Below are 12,934 nucleotides of genomic sequence, written 5' to 3' on the forward strand. Positions count from 1 at the left end.
TGCCGCCAAAAACATTTTGCCTCGTAACAGTAGACCAATAAAATTGATGAGTAGTTCACAGAGGTCCAATGAAATTGTACTATAAATCAAGCGCACTTTCACAATTAAATTATTGTAAATCAGTAATTTGTACTCACCCTCATCAACATGGAAAACACTCGAAGAAAAGCATATGATGCAGCTTTTAAGTTAAAGGCGATCAATCTGGTGGTTGAAGAAGGAAATCGAGCTGCTGCACATAATCTTGGCATAAATAAATTGATGTTGAGACGGTGGAGACGCCAGCGTGAAGAACTGAGTCATTGCAAAAAGACGACAAAAGCTTTCAGAGGTAATCATAGCAGATGGCCCGAACTTGAAAACTTTCTTGAAGACTGGGTTAACACACAGAGAGCAGGCGGCCGCGGTGTTTCCACCGTGCAGATCAGACTGAAGGCTAAAGCAATCGGCACCAAAATGAAAATCGAAGATTTTAGAGGTGGGCCATCGTGTTGTTTTAGATTTATGAGACGAAAAGGCCTGTCCGTCAGGGTACGCACGACTCTGTGTCAGCAGCTCCCTCCCGACCACGAGGAACAACTTGCTAACTTCCGCACATTCACTCAAACAAAGATAGCGGAGAATTCCATCGGGCCAGATGATATCATAAATATGGATGAAGTACCTTTGACGTTTGATCTGCCTCTCACTCGGACTGTTAATAAAAAAGGTGACTCGTCCATCACACTGAAAACAAGTGGCCATGAGAGAACGCATTTTACTTGTGTTCTGAGCTGCACAGCATCCGGACTAAAGCTTCCACCGATGGTGATTTTTTAAGCGGCTGACAATGAAAGTTCAGTGAAAGCTGCCATCAAGAGTACAAACTCAATTCCAGCTGTGATTCCTGGGGGCACCACGAAGTATTTGCAGCCACTGGACATCAGCGTGAACCGGGCATTTAAAGTGGCGCTGCGCGTTGAGTGGGAGGCTTGGATGATGAGCGGCGAGAAATCCTTTACCAAAACAGGACGCATGCGAAGAGCATCTTTAACTCAAGTCTGCCAGTGGATCCTAAATGCGTGGAGCCGTATCACAACCTCCACCATCACCAGCGGGTTTCGAAAGGCTGGACTGCTGCGTGATGAAGAGGACCGCGTGCGCTCAAGTGAGAGCGACAACGAAGAGACTGAAGTGAGTGACAAGATCCTGAGGTTTTATTCAATTCGGACACTGAAGGACTTTGATGATTTTAGTGCGCAGGAGGAAGATGAAGAAGGCGATCAATAACTTTTCCTGGTAGGCTGCAGTATATATATTTTTTTACCAGTCGTTAGGAGATATTGGAATGTTGTTCGTGCACTGTTCAGTAAAAAAGTATACGCAACGTAATTTGTGTGTTACCGATACGTATGTATATTTAAAAGTAGCTGTGTTACAGGCACTGTTCGAAAAAAAGCATTTGCAATATATATTTTTTTATGTTACCATACGGATTTAATTAAAAGTTAAAAAATCCTCACGTGTAATATCTTTCTGTGTAAATATCTCATATTACAACGTGGGACACCTGCAGCTTAAAATCCGGTGCGGCTTGTACAAGTACAAAATTGATTTTCTTTCTAAAATTAGAGCGTGCGGCTTTTAATCAGGTGCGCTCTGTAGTCCGGAATCTACGGTAAATTCTTTCCCATGATAACAGGTGTCTCATTTCTCTCAGGGCTTTTCAATTCTGTAGTATGCGTTTTGGGAGAATGGAAATGTATATTGTTGGGTCGGGAAGGGAGATGGTATGGTGCTCCATAAGTGGTTAAACCTTGTTAGTTTGCTGATTTACTTCCCTGCTTATATGGGAAGATCCAGTGGGTAGGGAGGAACAATAGATGATGTAACAAATACATGTAAAAGAAAACAGAACAGCATGGTGGGGGGAGTGGTTGGTGGAATGGAAACAAAGCCATATCACACATGGGTGTTGCACACATTGGAAAGTTTGTGGACCCCAGAGCATAATGCTGGGTCTTCTAAATATAGATTGGGTTCAAGGAACATAAAAATGGTATTTGTAACCACAATAGAGTAGGCAGTGAGTCAAAAATATTCTGCATGCACTGTGGAAATTATTTGGATTATTTAATTAAGAAGTGAGGCACTAAACTAGCAACCTGATTATTATCAGATATCTGCTTAATCCTATGCATAATTTTTTTTCTTATATTAAAATCAATAATTGCCCTTAGCTGGCTAAATAATTAAAATACTGATCAGACAAAATTTGCCACCAAGTTAACTAAGGAGATTCAGAACTTAAGTATTCTGATGAAAGAGATGCATAGGAATCAGTATGATGTTACCAGCATGAATAATTAGTACCATATTACTATTTGTCCATATAACGAGTGTCTTTTGCCTTTTTCAGGGTTCTTGCTGTTTAAAGATTTTTGCCTGAATGAAATCGATGAAGCTGTTCCCCAGTTGAAGTTTTATGAAGAGGTAAGTGATGTGGCTAGCCAATATAGAATTAGGAGGCATAGTCTCATGAAAATGGTTTGGCCATTTACCACTGACATGAAGATAAAATTCTTCTCGAAGTTCCCAGTCTTTGGAATTATCTGTCCTAGAAAGTTGTGGCTACTTAAACAATAAGTATGTTTGACACTCAGGTTGGTAACATTTATATGTGCTCAGCATATCAAGGTATATAGAGATACAGTGTTAATCTGCCAGATGAGCAAAGATTTTAATGAATGGTGAGTATGGTTGAAGGGGTTTGTAGTTCTGCTTCTGTTTCTTGTGTTCTTAGGAATTTTAAAAATAAAACATCTGAGTATAAAATGGAAGTCAACAAAAACCATGACTGGGCTGTGCTACTAACAAGATTCATAGCTCTTAGATTTTGTGTCTCGCACCTGCAAAGGAAGCGGAGCAGAAACGTTGAAGTTATTTTACATAAACGTTTATCATCTTTAAGCAGCTACTTCATTAGGTCTTGAGATTTTGCCTGAGGTGTACCTCAGGTTTTGTTTTGAGAGTAGGTTTCAGTACCATGTTTGGTGAAATATTTTCCGCTGATATGGTTGTGGTGAGTGGGGAGTTGGTAGGAGATGTATCAGAAGTCTGTACTTCTGCATATTTCAGCAGTTGATTATTTTTCCCCTTGTTAATCTTAAGCTCCAAAATAATCAATGCTCAAGGCACAGCCCAGTTTATGGATCTCTTGATCTATGAACACCAGGCCAAGCTAAGAGGCAAAATTATGATGAAGACCCATCAGTGCAGCACATCTTTAATTGTGAAATTGGCCCATCTATCATCACACACCTTAAAAAACATGGAATTTCAGCATGCTTTCTTACAAACAGCTTGTCTGTTTGTGGTTTCATGCACTGGTCCTGCTGGGGATTTTTGCTGAGCTGCCTTGACGTTGTGTGGCTCTTTAAATTGATAGCTTCAACTGAGGTGAAATTCTCATCAGTGAGTCCTTGCAAAACTAAGATCACAAATTTGATAGAGTCAGATGTATTACTTTTAAAAAAATTTAATGTGAGACTTCGTTGGTGAGTCCAGTTTTTAACACACATTCCGAATTAATTACCTTGAAACGTATCATCTATTGGCATGTCCTGTTTAACACCATAACATACTGAATCACTGGGTTTAACTTTTGATTTGATTGCTGATTATAATTAGTTGATATATCCAGTGCAATAGTGGGTTTGCTATATTTGGTCGTAGTATCCTGAGGTTAGGAAGTGACCTTATTATTAGATAATGTGTTATTGGATATGTAAGATCAATGAATCTCAAGACATAAACAGCAATGAATGATGGTAAATGCAATTGGTATAGATGGGTATTTGATGATTTGCATGGATGCAGGATCTGTTCCTGTGTTTTATGACTTTGAAGGCAAAACTAGCTCACCTGTGAAATTCTCTTTATTAGAATATCTGGCCAATATGTAAGTGCATGGATGAGGTACAGTGGGATTTTTCACTCACCAAAGATCAGTACTGCAAGAGGGTAGAAAGAGACAGTGTTTCTTAATTTTGTAAGTGTCATTCTGATAAGGGAAGCTCTCCTGACTTTAATTAATTTACGAATGAAGCCCAGGAGCTTTCTCAAAGAACAGACTTCTGTCCACCAAAACTTATGAGTGAATATATTAGTTTTATTTTCCTAGAATCCCTTAACTTACTAAATGAAGCCTGGAGTAAAATACCTCCTAAGAGTGCCACTCTCTTTTTGAAAACAAAGTGGTAGAACTTTTGCAAACAATACACAAGTGCTTTATTGGAGTTGTATATTCGGTCCAATAAAGGAACAACAATGCAGCCCTGGTCTATTATTTACTGAAGAGTGACTAGTTTTACGAAACACTCATCCACAATATCACACTTAATGAACAGATTCCATAGTTCACCCATTTCAAGGTCTCAGATAACGTACTACAAGGTCTCAGCCAATACTTTCTACTGAAGGGTACATGGTACATCCTCAATGTTTTACTCCTCCGTCTTTGAATGGCCTTTGCCTCTGTCAGCTGTTGTTTTCTTGTGGTGCTGATAAAATTAGAGAGCACAGCAAGATGTGTCTATTTGTGAAGCAGCAGTATTTATGAATAATGCTATTTCATGCAGTTCAAATGACTTTTAAAAATGGAATACAGTTTGAGCACCTCTTATCTGAAAATCCAAAACCTGAAAACCATCGAAATCTGAAATTTTGTTTAAGCACTGACAAGACATAAATGGAAAATTTCACAAGGTGCTGGGAAGGTTCCCAGACAACACGCAGGTCTCTGCACATCACAGACAGTTCTGAGAAGTGACCTGACATAGTTAATGAATAGAAATTAAAGAAAAATAGAAAAGCTGCATAAAGCGGAAAAATAAAGATTTCAATATTGTATTGCACGAGTGGATTCCTCAGCGACAGAGTGAACATATACTGCTTTGATGGTATGCTGTTCATGAAATATGCAAAGATCTATCATGACAAACTAAAAACTGAAGGTAATTGTGAATTCAGCAGGCTGAATGCAGAAATTTAAGAAAAGGCACGGCGTTAAATTTTAATGCATCTGCTGATTACGACGTAGCAGAGAAACACTTTGAGTTTGCCAAGATCGTCGCTGATGAAAATCTAACACCAGCACAAGTCTATGATGCTGGTTGTTTTTATATCTTACATAAAACCTTAAAAGAGTAAAATATAAATTCAATGTATTATAGCCTTTTAATTAATACACAGCATCAAAGGAGGAGGCTGTTTGTTGTTGTTCAACAGCTGATTCAGGTATTCTCCCAATGTTGCTGTGCTGCTTTTGTTACCCGACACACAATATATTTGCATTATATTAATGGTATGTAATAATTTTTACTGTGTTAAGTGCATACGTGTAATGAACAAATGTGGGACAAAGACTGCTTATCAATAGCACATAAATTCAGAGTCATACATTATGGCTATCCCAAGTTATATTTCAAAATATGAAATCCAAAACACTTCTGGCCCCAAGCATTTTGGATAATAGGTACTTGACCTATATTTATACCTGGGGAAGATCGAGGAAAATTGGAAGGTATTTACTTATTTAGAGACACCACTTGGTAACAGGTCCTTCCACCCAATGAGCCCACGCTACCCAGTTACACCCACATGATCAATTAACCTACTAATGATACATCTTTGAGATGTGGAGGGAAACGCAGATAGTCATGGGGAGAAGATACAAACTCCTTTTTGGCAGTGGCAGGATGTTGGCACTGTAAAACATCAGACTAACTACTACGCTATTTTGCCACCCTTGGGAAAGCTTGATCAATAGATAATGTGGAGGGAAACTTGTAATCAAGTAACTTGTGGAGGACATTGGGTTGTCTCAAATGGCTTCCACTGATCTAAATTTTTATTCCATTATTCCTAACTCAAACAATTAATGCAGAGACTCCTAGATACACAACTGTTCTTTTCTCTTTCCATCTTGTCTCAACAATTGAAGATGAAATATTTTTTTTAATTCCCTAATTGCCTTCCCACTGGGAAATCTTTTCAAGCTGCATGTCTTTCTTTGTCACTGAGTCTTTCCTCTGATTCTATCAATATTTCTGCACTTCCCACTGCCTGCATGACAATATCCTTGAATTTCAAATTTCAAAAAAGTAAAATTTCATTTTACTCCACTAACTCTTCCTTGTTCTGTTCAAAAACTGCCCGTCTATCTTTTTGACTGTCTTATGTCTCTCCTTTCCCATGAGAAATTCGTAATCACGAACCTTATCTTCTTTGCAAAACATTCTGAGATACGCTTATTGCATTTGATGTTGTCGCTAAACAAAATAGCATACAATGGTATTAACTAAGAGTCCTTTCAAAATTAACTTCTTTTAACAAGCTTTTTTGTAATTCTTAAACTGTCATGAAAATGCATTTTCTTTAAGAAAAGAATAAGCTCTTTCCAAAAGTGTTCAAATGATAAAATCAAGGTTCACTTGTTCAGTTTTTTTTGTCTTCTGTTTGGGGTTAAAACCTGTTCAAGTAACACACAGCAAGTAGAAGGATTAACAGATATGAACTTTCAGTTTGGAAAAGATTACTGTTGCTGAGCAACTGGGTATTCTCCCTCTCTGTGTTGCAGGGGGCTGTGCAGTATCCTGGAGATGGGTTGGCCCCTGTATAATCTTGGCAGATTCAGGTCACAACAGATTGCCTCTTGTGGACATTGTTTCTCAATGACATGTGTTTTTTCAAAACTGTTTCCATGGCAGAGAGTAAGTGCTGCTGTCACCCAATAAGGCAGTGGTAGAAAGCTTTAAAAGGAGTGTTTTGTCAATTTATAAATTATTTATTTGCCACTGTTCCATTGTTAGTATTGGAAAGGATGTTCTTATTTTTGCCTGTGCTGATATTGCTCTAGCGAGTTAATGATGCATATAGAACAATACAGCACCATAACGGGCCCATTGGCCCAGAGTCCCTGTGCAGACCGTGATGCCAAATTAAACTAATCCTATCTGTATGCGCATGATCCATATCCCTTCATTCCTTGCATGTACTAAATGCCTCTTAAATGTCACCATCGTATCTGCTTCCACCACTGACCGCCATCCCCTGCAGTGCATTCCAGGCACTCCAACACTGTGCAAAAAATACACTTTCCTCACATGTATCCTTTAAAATGTTCTCCTCTCACCTTAAAGCTATGTTCTCTAGTATTTGACATTTCCACCCTTGGGATAAAAAATCTGTAATAATTTTATAAACTTCTATCGGGATTCCTCCCAAACTCTGCGCTCATAGTCGTAGAGTTACAGAGCACTACAGCACAGAAAACGAGTACTTTGACCCAACTACTCTGTGCTGAACTGTTACTCTGCCTAAACCCTTCGACCTGGACCATTGTCCTCCATTCTCCTCTCATTCACACACTTATACAAACCTCTCTTAAATGTTGCAGTGAAACCCGCATCCACCATTTCTGCTGGCAACTCATTCCACACTCGTACCACCCACTGGGTGAAAAAGTTCCACTTCAGGTTTCCCTTAAATATTTCACCTTCCACTGTTTCATCTATGACCTTTAGTCTCACCCAAATACAGTGGAAAAAGCCTTTTTGCATTAACCCTATCCATACCGTTCATAATTTTATATACCTATCAATCTCTGCTCATTCTCCTACACTCCAGTGAATAAGGTCCTAACCTACTCAGCATTTTCCTATAAATTCAGGTCCTCAAGTCTCTTCAATATCCTTGTAAACTCATTGTACCCTCAATCTTACTGATATCTTTCCTGTACAGAGGTGACTAGAACCCCACTCAATATTCCAGATTTGGTCTCACCAATGTTTTACACAACTGCAACATAACTTTCCAATTCCTGTACTCATTACTCTGATTTATGAAGACTGATGCCAAAGCTCTCTTTACCATCCTTGAAAATTATGCCACTTTCATGGAATTATTGTTCTGTATTCCCACATTCTTCATTGCTCTATTGTGTATGTCCTACCCTGGTTTGTCTTCCAAACCTCACATTTGTTTGCATTAATTGCCATCTGCCATATTTCAACCCATTTTTTCCAGCTGGCTCTAATCCCCAGCCCTCAAGCTTTGATAGCCTCCTTTGCTGCCCTCTGAGCTCTAAATCTTGGTGCCATTTGCAAATTTGCTGATCTAGCTTGGGGCATATTATAGTCCAGATTGTTGATATAGATGTTAAACTACAACGGGCCCAATCCCTGTGGCATACCACTAGTCACAGGCTTCCAGTTAGACAGAGAACCATCTGCTGCCACTCTTTGGCTTCTCCCATAAATCCAATTCAAATACAGTTTATACTTAATCCTGAATGCCAATTGACTGAACCGTCTTGACCAGCCACCCATGCAGGACTTTGTCCTTACTAAAATCTATGTAGACAAAATGTCCACTGCCTTTCCTTCATCAACTTTCTTGGTAAACCTTCTCAAAAAAATCTCTTATTAGATTGTTTTTTTTTACACCCTTCCAAGGAAAATAATACAGGTTTGTCCACCCTCTTTAGGCAATTTTTCCTAATGCTGGCAACATTCTGATGAACCTCCTGCATCTTCTCCAGAGCCTCCGCATTTTTCATGTATTGCAGCAACCAGAACTGCACAACTCTCCAAATATGGCTTAAACAAAGTTATACACAGCTGAAAAATGACTTCCTGATTTTTATATCCAAAGCCCTGACTGATGGAGACTAACAAGCCATTCTGTATTTTTACCACCTTATCTGCTTGCATTGCCTCTTTCAGGGGGCTATGGACCTGCACCATCGTATCCCTCTGTAAACCAATGCCCCAAGGGTTCTGCCGTTTACTATATATTTCCCCTTACATTAGATCCCCCAAAGTGCAACACCTCACACTTGCCTGAATTAAACTAATTTCTATGCCCATATCTGTAATTGATCTTAATCCTGCCGTATTCTTTGACAAATTTGTCCTTATCCACAACTCCACCAATTTTTGTGTCATTTGCAGACTTACTAATCAGCCCATCTGCATTTTTTCCAGATCATTAATACATCACAAACAACAGATTTCCCAGCACCGATTCCCACCGAATGCTATTGATCACAGACCTGCAAAGAGAAACACTCCTCTACCGTTATCTTTAAAAACGCAAACACGAGGAAACCTGCAGATGCTGGAAATTCAAGCAACACACACAACCAATTCCCCTCTCCTCCGTCTAGTGGAATTAGTCCTTACTCTTAATAATTTCTCCTTTGGCTCCTCCCACTTCCTCCAAACCAAAGGTGCAGCCATGGGAACCAGTATGGGTCCCAGCTATGCCTGCCTTTTTGTTGGCTTTGTGGAACAATCCATGTTCCAAGCCTACACTGGTATCCGTCCCCAACTTTTCCTTCGCTACATCGATGACTGCATTGGCGCTACGTCCTGCACAAATGTTGAGTTCGTTGACTTCATTAACTTTGCCTCTAACTTTCACCCTGCCCTCAAATTTTGCTGGTTCATTTCCGACACCTCCCTCCCCTTTCTTGATCCTTTGGTCTCTATCTCTGGAGACGGCTTATCTACTGATACCTATTATAAGCCTACAGACTCTCACAGCTACCTGGACTATTCCTCTTCCCACCCTGTCTCTTGCAAAAATGTCATCTGCTTCTCACAATTCCTCCATCTCCACCGCATCTGCTCTTAGGATGAGGCTTTTCATTCCAGGGTGAAGGAGATGCCTTCCTTTTTTAAAGAAAGGGGCTTCCCTTCCTCCATCATCAACTCTGCTCTCAAACTCATCTCTCCCATTTCATGCACATCTGCTCTCACCCCATCCACCAACCACCCCACTTGGGATAGGGTTCCCCTTGTCCTCACCTACCACCCCATCAGCCTCCGGGTCCAACATATAATTCTCCGTAACTTCCGTCACCTCCAACGGGATCCCACCACCAAGCACATCTTTCCCTTCCCCCCTCTTTCTGCTTTCCACAGGGATCACTCCCTACGTGACTCCCTTGTCCATTCATCCACCCCATCCCTTCCCACCGATCTCCCTCCTGGCACTTATCCTTGTAAGTGGAACACCTGCCCTTACACTTCCTCCCTCATCATCATTCAGGACCCCAGTCAGTTCTTCCAGGTGAGGCGACACTTCACCTGTGAGTCCGCTGGTGTGGTATACTGCGTCCGGTGCTCCCAGTGTGGCCTTTTATATATTGGTGAGACCCGAAGCAGACTGGGAGACTGTTTCGCTGAACACCTACACTCTGTCCGCTAGAGGAAATAGGATCTCCCAATGGCCACACATTTTAATTCCACGTCCCATTCCCATTCTGATATGTCTATCCATGGCCTCTACTGTCAAGATGAAGCCACACTTAGGCTGGAGGAACAACACCTCCAACCATCTATAGGAAGAAGTACAATCGATGTTTTGGGCCGAGACCCTTTATCAGGACTAACTGAAAGAAGAGATAGCAAGAGATTTGAAAGTGGGAGGTGGAGGGGGAGATCCAAAATGATAGTAGCAGTTAGGAGGGGGAAGGATGAAGCTAAGAGCTGGAAAGTATTCCATCTGGGTAGCCTCCAACCTGATGGCATGAACATTGATTTCTCTAACTTCTGTTAATGCCCCCTTCCCCTTCTTACCCAATCCCTTATGTATCTATCTATCAATGATTTCCCTTTTTTCCTTCTTTTCTCTCCTTTTCTCTCTCTCTCTCTCTCTCTCTCTCTCTCTCTCTTTTTTCTCTCTCTGTCCCTCCCACAATCACTCCTTGCCTGCTCTCCATCTCCCTCTGGTGCTCCCCTCTCCCTTTCTTTCTCCCTAGGCCTCCCGTCCCATGATCCTTTTCCTTCTTCAGCAGTGTATCCTTTTTGCCAATCAACTTTCCAGCTCTTAGCTTCATCCCTGCTGTCTGCTACTATCATTTTGGATCTTCCTCTCCACCTCCCACTTCCAAATCTCTTGCTATCTTTTCTTTCAGTTAGTCCTGACGAAGGGTCTCAGCCTGAAACATCGATTGTACTTCTTCCTATAGATGTTGCCTGGCCTGCTGCATTCCACCAGCATTTTGTGTGTGTTGCTTCTACTACTATCTTCTATGTTCTTTGGCCAAGCCAAGTCGCATGGATTCCTCGAGTCTTAATCTTTTGGATCAGCCTGTCATGAGGGACTTTCTCAGATGCCTACTAAAGACCATATAGACAACATCCACTCCCCTACTCTCAACAATTATCTTTGTTGCCTTTTTTTTAAGAAAAAGTAATCACGACTGTATGACTTGACTCACACAAAGCCATGTTGACTTTTCTTAATTAGTCCATGCTTTTCCAAATGTGAGTAATTCCTTTCAGGTAACTTCCTTACACTGTTGTGAAACTCAGCAGCCAATCGTTTGCAGGGTTATCCTAATTGCCCTTCTTGAACATCAAAACAATGTTGGTTTCTCTTCAGTCCTCTGGCACCTTGCATCAGTACACTGTTTACTTGCAATAAATGTCTTGCAACAGAGCTTTGCAATTTCAGCAAAAGTTGAGGCTGAACTTAATTTTGAAAGTAGTTGCCCACAGTTTGGTCACTTATGGTGTGAACAGTGGGGAAGTGGAGTAAACCAGGATGAGGAACCCATTCAGAATCAACTATTTTTCCCCATAGCAGTGCAATATTAACTGACTAAGTCCTGTATTCTGCAATCCAAGTCCGGTCTACACACAGATACCAGTTTCCAGAATCTTGCTTTCAGTTCTACCCCCTCTAGCTGTTGGGTCTTGGCATCATAGACAAGCATTCAGAAAACGAGTAGGAGCTAAACATCGCCCCGCCCCCCGAAAATAAAACAAAAAGTTTCATCAAATAAAAGCTAGAAAGTCAAGAAGAACTATTGTTACTGTGTTATTTGTTGTATCATATGACATGGATGATTATGGCCTTTCCATGACCATGACTGTTCTTGGCATATTTTTCTGCAGAAGTGGTTTGCCATTGTTTTCTTCTGGTCAGTGTCTTTACAAGATGGGTGACCCCAGCCATTGTCAGTACTCTTAAAAGATTGTCTGCTTGGCATCAGTGGTCGCATAACCAGGTCTTGTGACATGCACCAGCTGCTCATACGACCATCCACCACCTGTTCCCATGGCTTCACGTGACTCTGATCGAGGGACTAAATGGGTGCTACACCTGGCTCGGGGGTGGCCTGCAGGCTAGCGGAGGAAAGAAGTGTCTTATACCTCCTTTGGTAGAGATGTATCTTCGTCCTGCCACCCAATGGGGAACTACATTTGACATGAAAGCCAGCAATTGTTGCTTAAAAAAACAGAGAAATTAAAGGTCTTTAAGTCCAATGTGCCAACATAATTCTTAATCTCAAATGTCTACACAGTTTCCACATTCCTTTATTTCCTTTTTACATAACTGTTTGTCTAGCTTATTGAATAATGAAATCGTCTCTGCTTCCGTCACCATCAGACGGATAGATTGAGTTGTAGATTGCAAAATTGTCCAGCTTGGAAGGAGGAACAAAAGCATTTTATCTACTGTAAGAAGTGAAAGAACATTGAGCTCTGTGATATAGAGGTATTTGAATATCCTAGTGCATGGTTTATAAAGGGGTACTGTGCAAGAACAGTGACAGATTAGGAAAACTAACAAAATATTATCATTTATTGCTTGCAGAACACAGTGCAAAACTAGGGAGGTTATATTTTATTTGTATAGGACATTGGTGAAATTATGTCCTCTCCCTCATGCATCACAATGTTCTTCATAACAATTATTGCTACCCCTCTCCAATCCTAATCCTTAATCTTCTCTCCTACCTTACTTGTATATGTCATATGTAGGACTATAGAGTATCCATAGTCCCAGTCCTGGTCCCTGATATGACCACATGGTCAGGATTGCATTGTATCTGTAGCTCTCCGAATTAGGAGCAGGATTAAACCTGCTGTATGATATA

General features: G+C 40.7%; 1 protein-coding gene across 1 annotated transcript in view; it reads left to right on the top strand.

The window, feature by feature from the left end:
• grk3 (G protein-coupled receptor kinase 3) overlaps positions 1 to 12,934 on the top strand; it is a 262,680-nt gene that overhangs the window by 125,728 nt on the left and 124,018 nt on the right. The window contains exon 3 of the mRNA XM_059988030.1: positions 2,399 to 2,472. Within this exon, the coding sequence (XP_059844013.1) occupies positions 2,399 to 2,472 (74 nt within the window). The remainder of the gene's footprint in view (positions 1 to 2,398; positions 2,473 to 12,934) is intronic.

Source organism: Hypanus sabinus, chromosome 13 (genome assembly GCF_030144855.1).
Source record: "Hypanus sabinus isolate sHypSab1 chromosome 13, sHypSab1.hap1, whole genome shotgun sequence".
NCBI classification, from domain to species: Eukaryota; Metazoa; Chordata; class Chondrichthyes; order Myliobatiformes; family Dasyatidae; genus Hypanus; species Hypanus sabinus.